Genomic DNA, 22,452 nt, shown 5'->3' on the forward strand with positions numbered 1-22,452 from the left:
TAAATCACGGATTTCTTGTAATTAAATGTTGTGGGTTTCCCCCTCTAAATAGATCTTAATAGTGTTTATGGCTCTTAATGTTTGTATTTTAAGAACATTTTATTTCATTTTTGTTTTTTTCAACACAGGGTTTCTCTGTGTAACTGCTCTTGCTGTCCTGGAACTTGCTCTGTAGGCCAGGCTGGCCTCAAACTCAGAGGCTGTCTCCCAAGTGCTGGGATTAAAAGCGTGCACCCTCTTGCCCAGTCTTTGGAACATTTTTTTTAAAACCAGTTTTACTTTAAGCTGGGCAGTGGTGGTATGCGCCTTTAGTCCCAGCACTTGGGAGGCAGAGGTGGGCAGATCTTTGTGAGTTGAGTTCAAGGCCAGCCGTCTACATAGTGAGTCCAGGACAGCCAAGGCTACACAGAGAAACCCTGCCTTGAGAAATGCGTGCATGCATACATATATACATACACTTTATGTGTGTGGGTGTTCTATCTACATGTATGTCTGTGTAACATGTGTACCTGATACCAACTGGAGTTACACATGCAGTCAGGTGTGTCCTCTGGAAGAGCAGCAAGTGCTCTTAACTACAGAGCCATCTCTAGTGCCTATACTTTAGGAATAATTATTACCATACTGATGCCTAACAGTTTCTCATTTTTTTTTTATAGCCTTGAAACTAGCTTTGGAAGTCATTAAGTACATAAACTTCACTAGTAAAATCTACCCTTGGCTTCAAAGAATGCGACAACCTATAGACAAATAAATACATGTATTCTTTCAGTATTCCCAGATTTTAAACTAAACTTTAGTGTGAAAAGCTGGCTGTTCAGTAAAACTTAAACCAATTAGTTAAAGAGATGACCAGGACATGAACAAGAGGCAGGTAACACTATGATGTACAACATCAGTTAACAATTGGGTGAATGTCACTGAAAAGAGTAATCAGCTGTGTCGACATCAAGGTACTTATTAGAAGGAAAAGCATTGCCATATTCACATGCAGCCATCTCACATTCCTGGGTTTTGAAGCATTCAGGCTGCTGTTCCCCAGTTTTAGCAAGGATATTTTAACTAAAGTCCCACTTAGTGCCTTGACACAAACCCCAGATGGTTTAAACAAAAGTCAAGGAGTGGTTCAAAAGTCCAAGCAGGCAGGATGTCTGTCTGACTGTCTGTCTGTCTCTGTCTCTTATTGTTTATGTTTTTTATACAGAAAATAACAAGTTGGCTTGCTGTTTACTTGTTAGAAGTATTTCGTGTTTTACCTTATCGAATATTATATCATTGTAGCTTCCCCAAGAAACCAACAACTGTCCTATGCTTTTAGATTTATGCTGGAAAAATGTATAGGGATATCATATTGTGTACAAATTATTTACATAGATGTAGAATATATATTCAAGGTTACAAAGTGTATCTGGGAGAGTTAAGGAGTTAGGAGAAAGAAAAGTAGATTTAGACAGAAGCTGCCATACTGATATTTTTTTCTGTTTAATTTTAGTGGATTCTGCTTTTAGCACTGTTAAAAGGTCTACCCTCATTTCAGAAGCAGTTTCTCCAGGAGAACTCTGTCTCCTTCTCTTAACTAGAAAATGCAACTGCACACTGTGCCACCTAGATCTCACCAAGGCAGTTTCATCTCTAAGAGACGGCAGCTCCTTGGTTCTCCTAGGTATATGGCATCATGTAGCATTGTGGTCAGATGGACATCTTTTTGCAGTTAAATTTGGGATTTAAAAGATTTCACTTATTCTATGCGTATATATGTATACCTTTGTGTGTGTGTGTCTCCACACATTCAGGAGTCTGAGAAGATCAAAGCCATTGGATCCCCTGTAACTGGATCTACAGGGGGTTGTGAGCTGCCTTGTGGGTACTGTGATCCAGGAGCAGTAAATGCTCTCAACCACTAAGCTATCTCTTCAGCTGTTACATTTGGGATTTTAAATGTATCTTCAAATCTCAAATTTGGATGTTATGGAGTGAGTTCTATTTATAATGGAGAGCCTACTATAATGCTGGGCTGGAGAGATGACTTAGAGGTTAAGGGCACTGGCTGCTTTTTTAAAGGTCCCTGAGTTCAATTTCCAGCAACCACATGTGGCTCTCAACTCTCTGTAATGAGATCTGGTGCCCTCTTCTGTTCTGCAGATGTACATGCAGGCAGAACACTATATACAATAAATTGTTTGTAGATACAATGTTAAAACCCTAGGAAGAGCTGGGGCATCTTATGCTTTCTGCCACAGGCACTGTTCTGTTGCTGTGAAAAGACACCATGAGCAAGGCAACTTATATAAGAGAAAAGAATTACTTGGGATTTGTCTTAGACAGTTTCATGATCAGGAGGTGGGGGCAGTCAAGAGATCCTCCAGCCTGTGCCAGCTAAGTGCTGGGGTACAGGTGTGTGCCATCATTTCCAGCCATAAGTGTCATAATAGATGGATTTTGTAACTTGAGAAAAATTCCGAAAAAAGACAGTAGATGCTAAGGAGTTCAATATGAAGGAATATAATTCTGTACATTTTGAAATAGCTGTTTTCATTATACCATATATTGTATTTGTTGCTTTATCTTTTGTTAATGAGAATGGTAATAATAATAAGTAAAAGCTCAACCTTTATTTCTAAATTTCTTAGTGTTTTTTGTTGTTGTTGTTGTTGTTGTTTTGTTTTGTTTTTAGACAGGGTTTCTCTGTGTAGTCTTGGCTGTCCTGGACTCACTTTGTAGACCAGGCTGGCCTCGAACTCACATCAATTCGCTTGCCTCTACCTCACGAGTATTGGGATTAAAGGGTGTACTACCAGGCCTGCCTTAGGTTGTCTTTTTTTAAAGACTTATTTGTAAAAAATATTTTAAACTTACTTATTTTTATTTCATGTGTGTTGGTGGTGTGCCTTCATGTATGTCTGTGTAAGAGTGTCAGATCCTCCAGAACTGGAATTACAGCATTGTGGTGCTGTGGTACCATGGGGGTACTGGGAATTGCACTTGGGTCCTCTGGAACAGCAGCCACCGCTCTTAACTGTGGAGCCATCTCTCCAGCCTTAAAAACTCTTAAAGGTGGTTGTAAGCCACTATGTGGCTCTTTTTACAGAATTCTTTTATGCCTGAAAATGTTGGTGCTAGAAACAATTGACAGTCAGGAATTTTATTTTTTACATTAATAACAAAATACTAAAAAGGTTTAAGAAATACATTGTTTTAAGTTGCTTAAATCCCACGGACCGGAAGAAGGGTTCTATTAAGTGATCCTGTTGACTGCCAGAGCCCAACCATAAATACAGTGCATGAAACAAGCAGAATAAGAAAGTAAAAATGCTGCATCGTGAGGAAGGTGGGAACCTTAAGAGTAGATCTTTATAATTTCAAAACAAAAAGTATCTCTGTTGATGAATTGATTCGTGTTATAGAAAAAAGCCTTTTGTGCTACGATAGGCTGTTCTAACCATGTAAGAGGTGGCTTTTGTGTAGGCCTGGAGTTTTCTAACCATGAATCTATGAGTTGCTCTGTGTGTGTGTGTGTGTGTGTGTGTGTGTGTGTGTGTGTGTGTGTGTGTTGTAACTACTATACGTAAAAATAGTCTAGCACAGCATTTTTCTCAAGAACCTCGCACAAGCTTAACCTGTAAAAATAAATATATTAAAGAAAACCTGGAAAGACTAACAAAGGTCAGCATTATAAACGGCTGTAAAACACACTTCCGTCTAGGTTTTACAAGTTGTTTTATTTCAGTTACTGTTTTTAGGAAAGTCAGTTTTAGTGGCTATTGAATAGCAGACTGAATCGGTAACTGCACATTCTCCATGGCAGGACGTGCAAGTTAGTAGCTTCCCAGCTTTAATAATTCTTTGGCTATTTGTGGAGATGGAGAAGGAAATGGGAAGGTTGTAGATGGACATGATACAATTTATATTGTTTAGACGGAAATAGATGGTGACTTTGATTAGTAATAGTTATGCTTATATATACCACGGGCTGTGCCGCATAGTGTGTGACACGTTTGTTCTGCTTGTCGTTGCCTTGATCGCTAGTGAAGTTAAATATTGTCGCACGTATTTTTTTCTATTGACATTTATTTCTGCTGTGGCAGAGTCAGTGCTTGGATAGGGAATGATTGTTAGTACTCTAAAATGATCGTTTAAAACAGTTGTTTTTGCTTGAAAATACTGTCAGTCTTGAAATAAGAAAATGTCAGCCTTCAGTGTCATCTTGAGGTTTCCACTCTGCCTGCTATGTACCTCCTGTAACACTAAAGCATATTTGCTACCACTTATATACCATCCCCAGATAATGGTCTTTTAAATGGTTAAGCCAAATGGTCATATCAACATAGTAATATGCCAGCATCGTAGCAAGTTTAAAGTATGGACACTACATAATAGTGTGAACACCAGTCATCGTGTTTATGAACCAAAGAAGGACCTAATAAAGGAATTTCTATAAACTTGAACTTCAGAAGAAAACCATATATGCCCCCTCTAAATAAATTTCTGAGAATATTTAGTCAAGAGATTTTTGAGTACCTGTTACATTAATGCTACCTGTAGCAGAGGAGTCACAGCTTGTACCCCCTAAATTTGATAACAGGTTCATTAAATATTAAGACAGATACAGGGCAGAGAGGAGACAAACTTAGACTTGGAGCTTAACTATTAAGTAGAAATGTATGAACTCATTTACTTATTTTTCTTTCCGAATTATCTTTGTAAATGAAATTGTAAATTGACTTTATCTTGTTCGTGGTTATAGTTTTAAGAGTGAGAGAGGAAGTTTAAGGCCAGCCTGGTCTACAGAGCGAGTTCCAGGAGAGCCAGGGCTACACAGAAAAACCCTGTCTTAAAAGACAAGAATGAGAGATGAGTGCTAATGTCAAATTCAAGGTGACAAACACCTGGGGGAGGTGGAGGGAGACTGGTTGGGGGAGGGGGCGCTCCAGCACAAGCCTGTAATTCAAGAACTCAAATCTGAAGTTCAGGGTTATACTTGTGTACATAGAATTTGAGACCCTGTCTTTTTGCTTTTAAGTTTGCATACATTCTGGCTTTGAATAAGCAGAATTTATTTAGTATTTTAGCAGCCTTGTTTTTGAGATGTTTTTAGGAAAACTCCTTTTATCTTTGTGCATTTTTGGCTTTATCACTTGTGTGAATGCAGGAAAGTCAAGCACTCATTGGTGATGTTTATAACTGTTACATGCTATATTGTGTCTAGAGTTTTGGTTCTGAGTTTGCTTCCATGGGTATTCACTCTGGTGGGGTTTCATTTGTTTGTTTTTTGTTTTTCAGGTTTTGTTGTTGTTGTTTGTTTGTTTTGGCTTTTCGAGACAGGGTCTCTCTGTGTAGCCCTGGCTGTCCTGGACTTGTTTTGTAGACCAGGCTGACCTTGAACTCACAGTGATCCGCCTGCCTCTGCCTCCTGAGTGCTGAGACTAAAGGCGTGTGCCACTCTGTTTTCACATATTTGCCAGGATGCTTCGCCTGAGTCCTTTTCCTCATCTATAAAGTAAGGTTCATAATGGTCTCATCTTTAATTGATGGCTAACTGACACATAGCATATAGCAAGATGGTGTCTGGCCTCAAAATATTGGCTGATGTTATCACTAATTGAGAAATTTAATTATAGCTTCCACTATCCAAATAGATAAGTGACATAGTTCTTGACGTGGCCTGTTAGCTGTGCTCTAAGCAAGTGAAGCTCTGCTGGTGCTTCTTCCCTTCCTGGTTAACTAAGCACCAGCGGGTAGAACAGGTTGAAGACATCGTCATGTAAACTGGCAGGTGTTGTGTTTTTTTTTGGGGGGGGGGGGTTTGTTTGTATTTTTAATGGCAGTTCAAACTTCCTATAACAGGACATGTTGAGAGTGAGATGATTCTGAGTTCAGGGTTAAATAAAATACTAATTGTTTTTGTTTTTAAGGAAACAGCAAGTTTATACTGAATTTAACTTAGCTGATAATGAATTTAGGAAATAAGAAATGTTATTTTGGTGAACTTGTAGAAGAAATAAAGAATGGTAGTTTCCAGAGACTGTAGCAGCAGGGAGGGGGAGGGGTGCTAGTCAGAGGGTGCAAAGGTGCAGGCTCCCAGGTGGGTAAGTTCTAGTTCTCTACTGCTACCACAGAGAGAAACAGGTGTGTGAGGCGATTTGCCTTAGTTATGTTGACCTTCTTGGTGTGTGTGTGTGTGTGTGTGTGTGTGTGTGTGTGTGTGTGTGTGTGTGTTTATGCTGCACCCGGGTTTCATTACATCATTGCATAGTCCTGGCTAATTTAGAACTCACCATGTAGACCAAACAGGCCTTGAACCTTGAGTTCTCATCTTGCTCTGCCTTCTGAATAATGAGGTTATAGGAATGCATCATTGTGTCCCTTATTAGTCTGTTTTAATCATTCCACAATGTATATATATATATGTGCAACTTTATATAACTATTCTTTCTTTCAATTAAAAACAATTTGGAAAGAAATGTTTCTCCTTAGGTATGATACATAAAAACAACTGGCTTGTTTTATTTTAATTTTATACACATTCATACACATGAATGTGTTTGAATGCTTTGCTCACATGTATGTATATGCAACTTGTGCCTTTTATCCAGGGAAGTTGGAAGAGGGCATTGGGTTTTTTAGAGCTGGAGTTACGGATGATTGTGAGTTGCCATGCGAGTGCTGAGAATTTTTTTTACCCAGGTCTTCTACAGGAGCAGCAAGTGCTCCCTTACTTAGCCATCTCTCTAGGCATAGAATTTTTTAAAAAATGGTAAGTATTTAAGATCTGAAGATTTACTTGGAATTAGAATTATTGTGTAAACATTGTTTTAAATTTGAGTATTTTAAAGAGTGAGCAGTATGTATGATTACAGTAAAACATAGATACTTAGGCTAAATTAAATTCATGATATAATCTGTTCATTAAGTTTATTTATGTATGAAAACAGCTAAATAATATATGTCACCATGCAGCTGTGGAGGTCCAAAGCTAATGATTGGACATTTGTTCTCCTATCTGATGGGTTCTGGGAGTTGAACTCAAGTTGTCTATCTGGAACAAACACTGTTTATCCATCGTGCTATCTCACCAGCTCTACTGTGTTTAATAATAGCTACTACTGGTTATTGTAAACCGGAAACTTTACTATTTGAGCTATATTGTTTAATTTTGCTACTATCACCCGTACAGCCGATGCAGTAAAGTTATGTTTTATTTATTGTTTCAAATAATATAAAGCAAGTGCTTCTTTGTATGCATTATTACTGTCACAACTATATTGTATTTAAATATTATTTGGGGAGCTGGGTGTGGTGGCACACACCTTTATTCCCAGCACTCAGGAGACAGAGGCAGGAGGATCACTTGAGTTTGAGGACAGCCTGGTCTACATAGTGAATTCTAGGACAGCCAGAACTATAAAGAGAGATCTTGCTTCAAATAAGACCCCAGATATGCATATTTGTTCATTTATTTGTTTATGGCATAATTAATTGCATTTTTCTTGATTGGGATATATGTATGTAAATGTTTATTTGCTTCTTCCAGAGTTTAAGGTTTATATTAATTGATGATTTGTTTTTTATTGCAGAACTATACGAGTAAATGGGTCCAGTAATTGGAATGACTCCAGATAAGAGAGCTGAGACCCCTGGAGCTGAGAAGGTTGCAGGACTGAGTCAAATTTACAAAATGGGGAGCTTGCCTGAAGCTGGGGACGCTGCTAGGCCAAAGGCCACGCTGGTGGGCACTGACGCAGCGGACGATGAGCTAACAAACTTGAACTGGCTTCATGAGAGCAGTAATCTGCTCACAAACCTCAGGCTTGGCAGTGCAGGTCTTCCGATGGTCAGCCCACTGTATGACATAGAGGGAGATGACATGCCGTCCTTTGAACCGTTGTGCTACCAGAACCCAGAAAAGCAATCAGAAACGTCAAAGCCCCCGTACTCCTTTAGTCTTCTCATTTATATGGCAATTGAACACTCTCCAAATAAGTGCTTGCCTGTCAAAGAAATTTATAGCTGGATTCTGGATCGATTCCCGTACTTTGCCACCGCACCTACAGGCTGGAAGAATTCTGTTCGGCATAATCTATCCCTGAATAAATGTTTTCAGAAAGTGGAAAGAAGCCACGGCAAGGTCAGTGCTTACAAACATTTCTCTGTGTGGAGGGGGAATTAATGTAGGTCCTTTAAAATACAGGAAAACTAAGAGAAACAGCTAAGTCTATAGTTTGTGGTTAATTATCTCTTTATTTGCTTTAATTAATGATGCTTTAAAAGGTGAGCCTACAGACAAGCATTCCACCACAGTGCTCAACCCAGACCATCTTAGTTGCTTCTTTGTTTTTTGAGGGGGTGTGTGCCTCGTTCTTAAAAGATAGATAGATAGATAGATAGATAGATAGATAGATAGATAGATAGATAGCTAGCTAGCTAGCTAGCTTTGGTTGTTTGAAACAGGGTTTCTCTGTGTAGCCCTGGCTGTCCTAGAACTCACTCTGTAGACCAGGCTGGTCTACAATTCACAGAGATCCACCTGCCTCTACCTCTGCTTGGGATTAAGGGCGCACCACCACCTGAAAGATTTTATTTATTATTAGTTGTATATGTGTTTCTGGGTTTGTTCATAATTACAGTGTCTTCAGAAGCCACAATAGGATGTCAGATTCCCTAGAGCTAGAGTAAAAGAAAGGCATTTGTGAACCGCCTCATGTGGCTACCAGAACCACCGGCCATCTCTAGCCCCATTGAGTAGATCCCCTGGTCCTGATTTCTCCAACTGTATTAGTGTGTGTGTGTGTGTGTGTGTGTGTGTGTGTGTGTGTGTGTGTATCCTATTTACTCAGTATAATCTACTTCATAATGAATGTGTAGCTTATTTACATCAAAGGAGATGACAAGAATTATTTTTATTTTTTCTCTGTTCTGTTTTTTAAAATTTGCTTTTAAAATGTGCTTAAAAATAGGAAAGGTTTTCTGTAGCTATAGGAAGTATATAAAGGCAGTATTATATTTTGTAGGGATGAGAAATGTAAGCAGGTAAAGTGGAAAGGTCCAATGAATGTTGTGAAGGCTAGTGAATGTCATAAGTTTCCTAAGGCATCAGTTTTGAGGTAAAGGGTGTGATAAGATTTTCCTTTATTTGTGAATGATAGTGCATTGTTGTCCTAAACATGTCTAGATTCTTTGTCAAAAGAGAATTACACTTAGTACCACATGTGGGTATAGTTATAATAAAGATGTAAGATTTGAACAGTTGATAAGTAATACTTGCCTCATGTCTAAATCAGTTGACTTATTTTGATATTGTATTATAAGGTAAGAATCGCTTTAGAAATTCATTTTTCCTTGATTTGCAAAATACATAAAACTACATTCATACTTAGCTGGATTTTTTTTTAACACCATAAACTTTTTAAAAAATGTTTTTCCGATACAGCGTTTCTCTGTGTAGCCCTGGCTGTCCTGGAACTCACTCTGTAGATATCTGTAGACACTCACTCACATATATCCTCCTGTTCTGCTCCCAGTGCTGGAATTAAAGGTGTGTGCTACCAATCTCCAGCCTCCTTACTATTGACATTTGAAACATTTTGAATAGCTTTGTTTCACTTTTGTCTTTTAAGTTTCGTGCTTCCTTGTGTGATCTCAAGCATATCCATGGCTTCACACAGCATCCGGATGCTAAGACTCTCAAGTCTCCTAAAGACCAGACCTAATTTCAACTAATTGTTTAATCTAGAGTTATATTAGCTGAACATTATTGCCCCTCAGCCGACATCCCAAAAGGAGAAAGCCTTCTTCCCTACAGTCTCAAAAACCCTCAGACGGAGTGTCTCTCCCTTCTGCTTCCTGTACGTCTCTCTGTCCATCCTCCTCGCTGCCTCACTCTGGGTTTTTTCCTATGTTCACTTCCTGTCGACGGGTTGCTTGCTCTGCCTCTTGACAGAGGATTAACTTTATTTAGTCAAGCAGAAAGCTCTTGGATTAAAGATGTGTGCTGGGACTGAAGCAGACCATAACTAGAAACAGGTTTTTCCAGTAAACAGCACAGTCTCAGGGTTCATCGTGTGAGCAAAGTGAGTTCTAGGACAGCAAGGCTGCACAGAGAAACCACAGACAGCGATGTAGAAGGCAAGAACGTCATATAGTAGTAGTGTGTCTCCTCTGAACTTATTATTTAAAACTTTTATTAAGATCAAGCTTTGTAATTTAGCCCTTAATATACTCCTTTCTACAAAACCTTTAAAACCATCCTTACAGCTTTAAAATTCGTGACAGTAAGTGGGAGAATGCATATTTTGTTTTCCGCCAGAATCCAGACTCTTATAGGCAGATTTTATTTTAAAATGATATTTATAAAACTTGTATCATTTTGTGTTTTATCATCTAAACAATATTTAAGAATTCTTTTTACAGACTCTAAAATATAGATAAGCAAATACACAGTTTTATCTTTTGTTACTGCTGGCTCATGAGCAGACCCAGTGAAAGGAAGTGCTGCCATGGCGACTCGGGCCAGACTGTTATGTGACACTATCCTCGGGTACTTTAGTGCCTGAAACTGCAAGTTCTCAGTTTTTACAATTTGCTCTTTCAAGGAAACAGCTTTTTTTTTTTAAACTGTGGTCAAAAACAATTTTCAAACTTCTTACTATAGAATTTGAAAACAAAACTTGAACCAAACACAGTGTGTAGGAGATACTCTGGAATACCAGGGTAGATTCTGGGTAGTTACTGATAAAATTGTGTTGGTCAGTGTATGAAAAATTACTTATGCTTATGAAACCCAATTGAAACAAATGATGTATGTTAACATTTAGTTTTTTGTCAAAACATGTCTGTCATTTTGTCTAACTTAACAAAGTTGGCTTTTATCACTATCTAAAACTCCATTTGCAAATCTTAACCTTTCTTGGAAAAACTTGACAGTTGCTTGTTTTTTTGTTATTTTTGTCCATTAGTTTTGGGGACAGGGTGTCACAGAAAATTATCTGCGCCAAGTGTGCTGTAATCCAAGTCCTTGGGAAGTGGAGGGAGGAGAATGGTCTTAACTTCAAGGCAGCCCGCTCTACACAGAGTTCTGTCCCAGTCAGTGCTGACCATGAGGAAGATGGAGGACAGCAACACACTAGTGTTCACTGTGGATGTCCAGGCTAACCAGCACCAGGTCAAACAGGCTGTGAAGAGGCTCGGTGCCATTGATGTGGCCAAAGCCAACACCCTGATAATACCTGACCGAGAAGAAGGCGTGTGCTCGCTGCCTCCTCATTATGATGCTCTGGGTGTTGCCGGCAAGATTGGGACTGAGCCCAGCTGGCTAGTTCTAAATAGACACTGTTTGCACCATAACAAAAGGAAAAAACTGTTCTGTTCAGCTGGCTGTGCTGACACACACCTGTAATCCCAGCACTGAGGAGGCAGAGGCAGGTGGATCTCTGTGAGTTCGAGACCAGCCTGGTCTACAATGTGAGTCCAGGACAGCCAAGGCTACACAGAGAAACCCTGCCTCGAAATACCCAAAACCACCACCAACACTGTTCTTTGGACTTTCCCAGACACACAGCTTTCCCTCACCGTTAGTCTTACCCCTTACTGTTGATCACCTAACTCTTTAAAATGTAGTTTTGTTCTTATTGTTATTATTATTATTAATACCTTTCCTTCTACCAGCATTCAGTAAACATTCTAGGCCAATCTCAAAATAACTAGTTGATGTTCATTTATTTTGAACTGTATCACTTGGCTATAAATTATTTGAATCTCATTACAACTCACTGAAGTGACTTTGGAGCTATATTTTATAGGTAAAATGTAAGAGGTTTGACTCTCAGATTCAATGATTTTCATTGAATTTTCCATTTTCATATGACCAGTGAGTAAGTAGTAATGAATTTCTTGGGTGTTTTAAGATTTTTTTAAAAAAATTATATATTATGTGTGTGAGTATGCATACCTGTGTGCAGTGCCAACAGGCTGAAGTGGTGTGAGCACCCTTGGAACTGGAGCTGTGTGTGCTTGGCGCCTCCTGGTGTGCGTGCTAGGAGCCAAGCCCAGGCCCTCTGCAAGCGCTGACTGCTGGGCCATCTCTCCAGCCTCCCAGATCCTAGTTCTTAAACTTACTGAACAGTAGCTCATCATGCCATTTTATAAAAATAAAATAATATTCAAAGATAAGAGATCTCACGTGTATATTAATATTGCTGTGACAAAAAATGTAGAAAATGGAAGCAATGTGAAGATAATTGCATTAAACCTTGTCACATGCGATTTTATACAAGGAAGGAGTAGGGGGAAAGGAAATAACCAAATTTAATTGTTTTTCAAAGAATGGTTAATGTGGTTGTAAAGTAAAACTTAACTTTTATAATTTTTGCAATATAAAAAGCATAGTGTCAGCGAGGTGGCTCAGAAGGTAAAGGCACTTGCTACCGAGGCTGAGAGACCTGACTCTGAGTTCTTAGATCCAGGCAGTAAAAGGAGAGAGCTGACTCAGGCAAGTTTTCCTCCCACTCCTCCACTCTTGGCGTGTCGGTCTCCTCATAGATAAATAGATAAATTCTAAGCCTGGGTATAAATAAGTTTGGTATCTTTCATCTTGTGATTAGAGCAAGTTTTATGTAATTTTTGGTGACTGCAATCAGTTGTGTACAGCAGGCTCACTTGCACGTTTTAGGAGGTGGGGAGCAGGAATGGGTGTTGCAGCAGATGCTGGGCAGGCGCGGTACCACTGGGCTGCGCCCCCAGCTTGCTTCCACTTTGGTATACACTCAGCAGGTGGGAGGGTTTCTCCCCTGCGCTTCCTGAGCAGCGAGTTCATACTCACTCTTGCACCCTCTCTTCTAGGTTAATGGAAAAGGTTCCTTGTGGTGCGTTGATCCAGAGTATAAGCCCAGCCTGGTGCAGGCCTTGAAGAAGCAGCCCTTTTCCTCTGCACAAACGTAAGGGCCTTTGTGTGATTCAGATTTATATTGGGAGCTGGAGAAAACAAAGTTGTAGGGCCTTGTTTTATTTCTGTGTTTATTTAATTGTATAACTAAGGTATTTTCTTCTTGGTTAATTGCTCTTTTTCTAGAAAATAATGCTTTGAAGGTTTTTATGTTTTCTGAAAAATGTTTTTATAATGTATTTTCTTACAACTTCCCCTAGCTTTAGTTTTCTTCACTTTCTTATATTTAACTCTTGCCATTATATGACATCCTTAAATCCGATTTTATTTCTTTTTCCTATGGAATCCTTAAGAATCTTAAGATTCAGCCAGCTGTGGTGGTACATACCTTTAATCCCAGCCTCACTGAGGCAGAGGCAGGATGCAAGAGTCCAAGGCCAGCCTGGGGTACAAAGCAAATCCAGGACAGCCAGGGCTACACAGAGAAACCCTGTCTTGAAAAACAAACAAAAAAAACTTCAAAATTCTATTATGTACATTCATTTGTGTTAGATAGTCCTTGATGCTTAATGTTTTTTCAAAAGTCTGAAAGATCAGTTTTACATTTTCAAAAACATACATAGGGATAAAATTAAAATGAAATCACATTTTAACAAATTCAGAGTTTCCTAGCTGGGCGGTGGTGGTGCAAGCCTTTAATCCCAGCACTTGGGAAGCAGAGGCAGGCGGATTGCTGTGAGTTCGAGGCCAGCCTGGTCTACAAAGTGAGTCCAGGACAGCCAAGGCTACACAGAGAACCTCTGTCTCAAAAAACAAAACAAAACAAAACCAAAAAAAAATTGAGAAGATCCTACTGTGGTTCATTTGAATTCTTGAATCATTATTTAACGGGAAGTTATAGTGGAATGTAGTAATAAATAAATGATCAGGGAAGTAAAATTGAAATGTCAGCAGCATCACCTCTTGGACATTATATGTCATTGTAAGAGGAACCAGCCGGTAATGTAACAATATTTTTAAAGAATGAAATGAAACAAAAATTTTTAAAGAAATGGAGACAGGTATAGTGTTGCATACTTTTAATCCTAGGACTCAAGACGGCTTTCTCTGAATTAAAGGTTAGCCTAAAGTACATAGTGAAACCCTGTCTCAAAAGAAAAAAGAAAAGAAAAAAATCAAGCCTTTGCTCATCTGCTAATTAATAATTTGGAGCTAAGCCAGGTATGGTGGCGCACACCTTTAATCCCAGCACTCAGGAGGCAGAGGCAGGTGGATCTCTGTGAGTTTCAGGACAGCCAGGACTGTTACACAAAGAAACCCTGTCTCAAAAAACAAAACAGTAGTGGTAGTGGTAGTAAATTTGGAAGAATAATAATAAAAAGGAAATATCTTTAGTGTTCACTTTCAGGACTTATTTAACTATGCCCCTAACTAAAGGCAAATGGGACAATGGCACTGTCCTTTGTAAGCAGTCACAAATCACGTTTCACTGCCTTTATGCTATATATTCACATTTGTCTCCTTAGCAATTTTACATTTTTAAAATAACAGCATGGGGGTTATTACTTGCTGGCTTTAAAATATTAATAAAATGAAACATTTTGTTGTTCCTTCTGACATGTTTTTGTGTGACCTTCCTGTAATTTTTAAGTATGAGAAAAAAGAGCGAGGTGTATGTAAAATCTGTGAGTAGGAAATGAGCTTTTAATAACATTTAAAAAGATTATTCTCTACTACCACAAATAGAATCCCCTCCTCCCAAAAAAGTTTTAATGTTTGTACTAAAAAAACCCTGGAAACTTTACTCTGTGGTATTTTATATAGAATTTTTCTTAAACATTGTTTTGGTAAATTCTTAGTGTTAAGCTAATAACTTGTTGGCATTATGCTAAACTTAAATATTTAATATAAAACCAAATTCTCTCTCTCACACACACACACAGTTAAAGGCATTTAAAGTGCATTTTTATGTAGCTGGTACAAAAATACTATGTTAGAAGCTTTTTCTGTCTTACAAATGAAGAAATTAAGAGAAAGTATTTTCTTAACAGTGACCAAATGATGATTTTTAATCTTGACCTTTGTGCACTTTGGACCGTAGTAGACTCTTTCTAAACTGAGTGCTATTAGCAAAGAAAACGGGGTGGAAATTACTTGTGGTTTTCATTGTACATATAAGCATTTGTTACTAGGTTCTATAGAAAAATGAAATAAGATTTTACAAGCACATCTATCTTCCCTTCCTGTTTTTAGTGGTTCTCTCTCGCCTCACTACTTAAGCTCTGTTCTCAAGCAAAGTCAAGTGCAAACTCTTAAAGGTATGTATAAAAAGCATCCTCTTGGCTAAAATTCAGGAGTTTAAATTCTTCTAATTATAAAAGATTTAAGGAATTAATTTCTAAAGAGAAAGTAAAAGTCATCTTTTATCAATATTTGGTATGATGTATATGCCCATGTGTTTGTCCAGTGACTCATAATGTCTAGAAAGTTTGTTCCTCTTCATTGCTGTTATGTATAGTTCTCCTTGAAAGTGGCATTTACTTTCTTAGTAATACTACCTACCATTGGAGTTACTTTTACTTATTATTATGTGGCCCATGATAATGTTACATTTATGAAGTGGTTGAAGAAGAAAAAAGTAAAACTAACAATGATATTTTGAGAGATAGTATCTTTTACAGCAGTAATATTAGCTGTAACAGAGACCTATACATTACTCCTTTGATTTTGCCAACTGGCTTATCATAAAATGCTTATGACCCTTTCCTAAAGAATTTTTGCCATCCCTTATTGTTGAAAGTTATTTTTTATAAAACATTGTATATTTGTCTTATTTCTTAACCTAGCTATCACACAAATAATTGAGACTCTTTTATAATACAAGGCTTTACAACACAATCTTGAGTAGTTTAAGTCTGTTCTTCCAGCAAACACCCCATCAATGTGTGCACTCTGTAGCTTTCCTTGGCTCCATCTCCCTCCTCTTTATCTTTCTTGGGCATCTACCAGTGGCCGAATCCCTATTTCCTCCCCTAACTCCTCCTTCCCTGGCTGACAGGAAGTCCAGCCCTATTCTCTCCCCCGCTCATTGATTGGCTGTAAACAGTTTTTATTGACATATCAGGGGGGAAATTGGGGACCATAGTTTACACAACACTTGGACAGTAAATTCTCAGAACAAAGCTTGTAGTTACACATGGGTACAGAAATCAGCATTTAAACTACTCAATAACCTTATGCCTACACTTCCCCCTTTTAGTCTAATAAAAAGCCCCTTTCCCCTCTCTTTTTTAATGTATTATGTATACAGTGTAGTGCTTGCATGTACACCTGCAGGATCGAAGAGGGCATCAGATCTCATTAGAGATGGTTGTGAGCCACCATGTGGTAGCTGGGAATTAAACTCTGGATCTTTGAAAGAGTAGCCAGTATTCTTAACCTCTGAGCCATCTCTCCAGTCCCAAAAGGCTCCCTTTCTTACAGTAACAAACTCTATATAACAATTAGAAAAATTATTAGGTAAGACTTAACATTTGTTTATTTGGCAATCCTTGGATAACGTATTTTACTGTGCCAATTTCTATCCTAAATAATTTAACTCTGAGGCTATATCTTTTTTTAAAAGAGTTATTTATTATGTATATAATGCACATTAGATCACATTATAGATGGTTGTGAGCCACCATGTGGCTGCTGGGAATTGAAGTCAGGACCTCTGGAAGAGCCGTGCTCTTACAGCTGAACCATCTTTCAAGCCCAGACTATAACTATCTAGTCTTCAACTCTGTCAGAGACCTTAGAAGAAATAAATATTACTTAAACATGTAGGAAGCGCTGGCAAGCAGCTTTCAAAAGTATAGAAACGACAGAGGTATTTGGCTGCCTGGACAGTCCCCGAAATTCCTCCATAACATTGGAGCATCATCTTCATTCTGGCCGAGGATATTTGACAGGCTTTTCTGTGAAGCAGGACTTGCCTACCTTGTCCTTACAAAGCTCGGCAGTCAACTCTCCTACATGCAGTTTGTCCTCTTTGGGCAGTATCTATCTGTAATTGATACAAGGACATTTTCTCACCCAGTGGCTGGATTGCCACATATGAAGCCTTTGATGCTCTGAAGTAGAACAGGGGTGCTGCCAGGAGCAGACCTGCCTCATGTCAGAAATGCCTTGAATTAATAAAATCTTTAAGTGCCATGTTATATAGATCTCTGAGGTTTTTGAAGACCATTTCCCTCTGTATCTCATTTGAATTGTTTGTTTCTAGCAATTTTTATTTGCCAATCTAGAAAACATTTGTGTAATTAACTAAAATGATATCTTACAGGACCACGAGTCTGCTTGTCTTGACTGCTAATTTGCATTTCCTAAGTATCCTAAAGAGCTGGCAATAGCAGCTTTCAAAAAGACTAGACACTGCAGTTTTAACAGTTACATAGGTACAATGTTATACCAGTATAAGATTTCAGGCTTATTAATGCTTTTTGGTCTAAAAGTAGATTCAATAATCTACCTTTTTAACTTTAACTGTTCTTATATCCAGCCCCTTTAAAACAATAACAAACAACTGTCACCCATACAGTGATCAAAACCATCCACCCCCTCCATGGGAATGGTACATAGATTTTTTTTTTTGGATGTGATATTGTCCAGTCTTAAAACTGGCTGAAACATTTGCTGTCCAGTCTTTGAATGCTGAGGAAGTCCAGAGCTTAACTGGAGTCCGACTGGAACAGTCTATGATGCTGGGTTATCTAGATAGCCGTTTTGAAATTGTCCTAGATGAAGATTTTCAAGGAACCGTTGCCACTAAGGCCTTCTGTGAGGCAGGATTGCCTGGGCTGCTTGTCTTGTCTTTTTGGTGTTTGGTCCTCTTGCTCTGCAAAATTTATAAACTTTGAAACGTATTTTTGTGTTAATATATGTATGGGCTGTGTACTGAGCACAGTTCAGTTAAAGAATTTTTTATGCCATTTAAAAGAATAGCATGATAAGTCCTGAGGAATTTGTAGTCAAAGATTTATTGGCCTTGCATAGCTGAAGACCTGGCTGGAGACATTCTCATGTCTCAGTCATCTCAGAGCTTTACCTGTCCTGCTTGGTCTTCTTGATTTCTTTGGTTCTGTCTGCAGCCAAGACTTTCAGGAGATCTTCCCCCTGTCAAATTTGATTTCCATCAGTTTGGATGGAATATATAGCCTTTTGTTTTCTGTTGCGACAAGAGTATATTCCCTTCCCCAACACATTTCCTATCTTCCATTTTGGAATTAGGACCTTTATATGCTGATTTAATTCAGCAGTACTTTCTAAAATTCAGTGTATCTTATCAGGTGTGCTATTTGTTTCATTTAAAAAATTTAAAATCAGGGCTGGACATGTGGCACATATCTTTAATCTCAGCACTCAGGAGGCAGAGGCAGGGAGATGTGAGTTCGAGGCCAGCCTGGTCTACAAAGCGAGTCCAGGACAGCCAAGGCGACACAGAGAAAAACCCTGTCTCCACAAAACAAACAAACAAACAAAAAAAAAAAAGAAAGAAAGAAAGAAAAAGAAAAAAACACAACAAATTAAAATCAATGTAATATTTAATCTATTTCAGGGAGATATGATATTCTTCTTCTGTTTTATGACCATCTTTTAAAAATTATTGTTAGATATCATAATTGTTTGACATATAGGATTATAAGTTATATCTGTGATAGTTTTCATGTCATAATGCTTTTTTTTTAAGTTGTATTCCAATGGATACACATGCTGAAGCACTGTGATCCCCAATTGCAAAGACATTTCCAAGACAGTCACCGTCTCTAGCAAGCGTGTAACCTCAGAACCATGCTCTCCACAGTTTAAGGCAAGGCCTGTGGAATTCTGAATATGAACCTATGGCATGGGGCATATATATGGTGCATATGCATTTTTTAGCTTTCCAGTCTCTTCAAAGTGGAGCACATAGGCCATTGTATGACCTTGCTCCAAGGCAGCACCAAACAGGATCTGCGTTTTTACTTTAACATATAGACCTTCATCCAGTAATTGAGCCTTGACAGTGCACACATAGTGTCTAGTCTGACCATGCTGGCCTATTGCCAAAGACTTTCTAGCCAGCTCCTCAGTGGCCTGCCATTCTGCGCTTTCTTCAGGCCTTTGTGGATTCTCTTCAGGAACCACCTCTTGTGGTGTTACTGTAAGTTCCAGATTGGGTTTCTCTGAAGGTTCTCCTGCTCCAACTTTTATTCTGTGGCCTTCCATTTAGTGTCTAACTTCTCAGTCTCTCTCCAAGTCTGTCTTATCCTGATCTCTCCCAGAGAGTACATACAAAACTATAATCGTCACTGAAAAAATTATTTGTATGCTAAGAAACACAAACTCAAATGGAATCCAGAAGCATGTGTTACTGTGTCTTCCATCTTTATCAGCAAAGAAAATTTCTTTACCCTCAAAACCTCTACCTAAGGACTTTATTTTTTTGTTTGTTTGTTTTGGTTTTTGTTTTGTTTTGTTTTTTGAGACAGGGTTTCTCTGTGTAGCCTTGGCTGTCCTAGACTCTCTTTGTAGACCAGGCTGGCCTCAAACTCAAAGAAATCCGCCTGCCTCTGCCTCCCAAGTGCTGGGATTAAAGGCATGCACACCACTGCCCAGCTGGACTTTATTTTCTTAGACCAAGCTTTCCCTCTAGACCTTACCCGTTCAGATGCATGAGGCTTCTCTGTCTGTCTTTGGCTCCTGGTTACAGAGAGAAGCTTTTTTTTTCTTCTGCCACCCTTATAGATCGTGACCCCTCCCCTACTCTGGGAAGTTATTGTGTCCACCAAGTATTTGCTCTTCTGGCCAGCGGGAGTCAGGCCAGCAAGAGCCCCTTCTCAAAGGGATTTGGCTTCCTGCCTTGGCTGGGAAGAAAAGTCTGGCTTTGAGAAGCTTGCTTAGAACAACACCACCTCCCTCTCCCGTCTTCTCTCCGCTCCCCCATCCTCCAGGAAACTGCCTCTCCAGGGTTGTTTTGTTTTTGTTTTTATTTGTTTGTTTTTTCAAGACAGGGTCTCTCTGTGTAGCCTTGGCTGTCTTGGACTGGCTTTGTAAACCAGGTTGGCCTCAAACTCACATAGATCCGCCTGCCTCTGCCTCCCGAGTGCTGGGACAGGCTTTGTTTGTTTATTTATTTAATTATTTTGTTTTGTTGAGACAGGGTCTCTCTGTGTAGTCTTGACTGTCCTGGGCTCACTTTGTAGACCAGGCTGGCCTCGAACTCACATCAATCCCCTTGCCTCTGCCTCCCAAGTGCTGGAGTTAAAGGTGTGTGCCACCACCACCTGGCTGGGACAGGGTTTGTAAAGTATCAGTTTTAGTTTTAGCTAAAAGGATAGTTTTTCTGCAGCAGCTGCAGGCCTTGCTGCTCTGAGGGGTGTGTCTGATCAGGAAGTGGTGAGCTCCTGCCTTAGGAACTGCGCTTCCTCTTTTTTAACAGAACCAAGAAACATCTCTGTAGTTTTATTTTCTACAAAAATTCTTGCTAGATTACTGTGAATTCTGCCCTTCGTATTCCATTTGCTGAAGTTTTTATACAGTAGCATTTGTTTCTCTTTCTTAACCCAGCTATCATACAAATAATTGAGAGTCTTTTATAGTACAAGACCTCACAACACAATATGAGCAGTTGAAGTCTGGTCTTAGCCCTCTGTGCTAGTTTGTCTTCCTCCCAGCAGTGGTAGGTAGCACTTCCTGGCTCGCCTGGGCTCCAGCTCCCTCCTCCTCCTGTGCTGGCAGGAAGTCCAGCCTTATTCTCTCCCCTGGTCATCCATTGGCTGTAAACTGCTTTATTGACATCAGGGGGACAATTGGGGAGCACAATTTACACAACATTCAACAATAAATTCTCAGAACAAAGCTTGCAACCAGACATGGGGGTGGGTTACAGAAATCATTTAAACTGCATAATAACCTTATGCTTACAGCTTAGATTAAGATATAGTTTAGAATGTTTTTTATAGTTTAACCCTGAAGGGCTTTAATATGGACTAATAACGTGACTTCTTTAGGGTTTTTTGTTTGTTTTGTTTTTGAGACAGGGTTTCTCTGTGTAGCCCTGGTTGTACTGGACGCAGTTTGTGGACCAGGCTGGCCTCGAACTTCCTGAGATCTGCCTGCCCCTGCCTCCCGAATGCTGGGATTAAAGGCGTGCGCCACCACACCCGGCTTTTTAATGGCGTTTTTTATACTTAGTGCCTCCTTCTGCCTTTGTCACCCAGCCCCACCTAACTCTTCCATTGCCAGTGTTCTACTTTTCTTTTTTCTATCTTTTGTTGTTGTTGTTGTTTGTTTGTTTGTTTGAGGCAGTCTTTCTATGTGGCCCTGGCTGGCCTGAAATTTAGGTAGACCAGGCTGGCCCCAAATTCACAGAGCTCCACCAGCTTCTGCCTCCGGAGAAGTGGGATTGAAGAGTGGTCACCACAGCCTGCTCATCCACCCTTTGTGTTGATACCACGTGTGTTTATTATCCTCGCTGTCCCTCTTCCCCTTTTCACAGGGCCTCTACCAGTAGCCAGGCATCTGCCCTCCTCAGTACTCAACGTACATAAAAACCAGAAGCTAAGCTCCACGAACGGATGTAACATTCTCTGTTTTGTCTTTCTGAGCCAGGGCTACCTCACTTGATATAGTATTTTCCACTTCCATCTATTTTTCTCAAGTTGCATAATTTCATTTTCTTTTACTTCTGACTGAAATTCTGTTGTATACATTTTCATTATCCATTCATCTGTTAGTGGACAGGTAGCTGAGTGTGTGTGTAATCAGCGCAGACTTGTGGGGAGGACTGTGCAGATGTGATTGGTGGCTTCATGGAGGTAGACAAAGGAAGCAGAGGCATACTGTATGCCGTGTAAGGGACACGAACTGCTTCTTTTAGGCATAAAAATGAGTAGTCGGTGTTTTTTTGCAGTGCTTGCAGCAGCATCACATTAAATCCTTTGGTTGTATATTCTACACCTGAAAAAAAAAGGCTGGGCGGTGGTGGCTCATGTCTTTAGCTGCCCCCCCCCCCCTTTTTGCGGGGAGTGGGGGTGGGGGTGGTCCGAGACAGGGTTTCTCTGTGTAGACTTAGCTGTCCTGGACTCTCTTTGTAGACCAGGCTTTCCTTGAACTCACAGTGATCCACCTGCCTCTACCTCCCGAGTGCTGGGACTAAAGGTGTGCACCACAGCGCCCAGCTGGCTCATGTCTTTAATCCCAGCACTCAAAACGCAAAAGCAGGCAGATCTCTGTGAGTTGGAGGACAGTGTGGTCTGCATAGTAAGTTCCACAACAGCCAGGGCTGCACAGAGAAACCCTCTCTTAGGAAAAAAAGAAATAAGGAAGGAAAGTAAACTTTGAAGTTGCTTTCTCGGTGTCACAGAGCTGGTAGATGGCACAGAGGGCTTCAGATCAGGAGTTAGAAGCAGTGGCCTGTGCTCCTACAAGATGGAGGCATTGCAGTCTCAAATCATCATGTGAAAATAGCAGTTTATGTTTTACAAAGGTCACTTGTGCATCGTGTTGGGCTCTAGTTTTAACACTTGTCCCATCATAGAATCACTTTCCTG

General features: G+C 39.6%; 1 protein-coding gene across 2 annotated transcripts in view; it reads left to right on the forward strand.

The window, feature by feature from the left end:
* Positions 1 to 22,452, forward strand: part of FOXN2 (forkhead box N2) — a 51,602-nt gene that overhangs the window by 18,231 nt on the left and 10,919 nt on the right. For both annotated transcript variants that reach the window (XM_084791927.1, XM_084791926.1), the window contains exons 2-4: positions 7,575 to 8,125; positions 12,835 to 12,929; positions 15,131 to 15,195. In XM_084791927.1, coding sequence (XP_084648053.1) covers positions 7,589 to 8,125; positions 12,835 to 12,929; positions 15,131 to 15,195 — 697 coding nt within the window. In that variant the 5' untranslated portion in view covers positions 7,575 to 7,588. The remainder of the gene's footprint in view (positions 1 to 7,574; positions 8,126 to 12,834; positions 12,930 to 15,130; positions 15,196 to 22,452) is intronic.

This window comes from Acomys minous (genome assembly GCF_964271855.1).
Source record: "Acomys minous genome assembly, chromosome: 8".
Taxonomy (NCBI): domain Eukaryota; kingdom Metazoa; phylum Chordata; class Mammalia; order Rodentia; family Muridae; genus Acomys; species Acomys minous.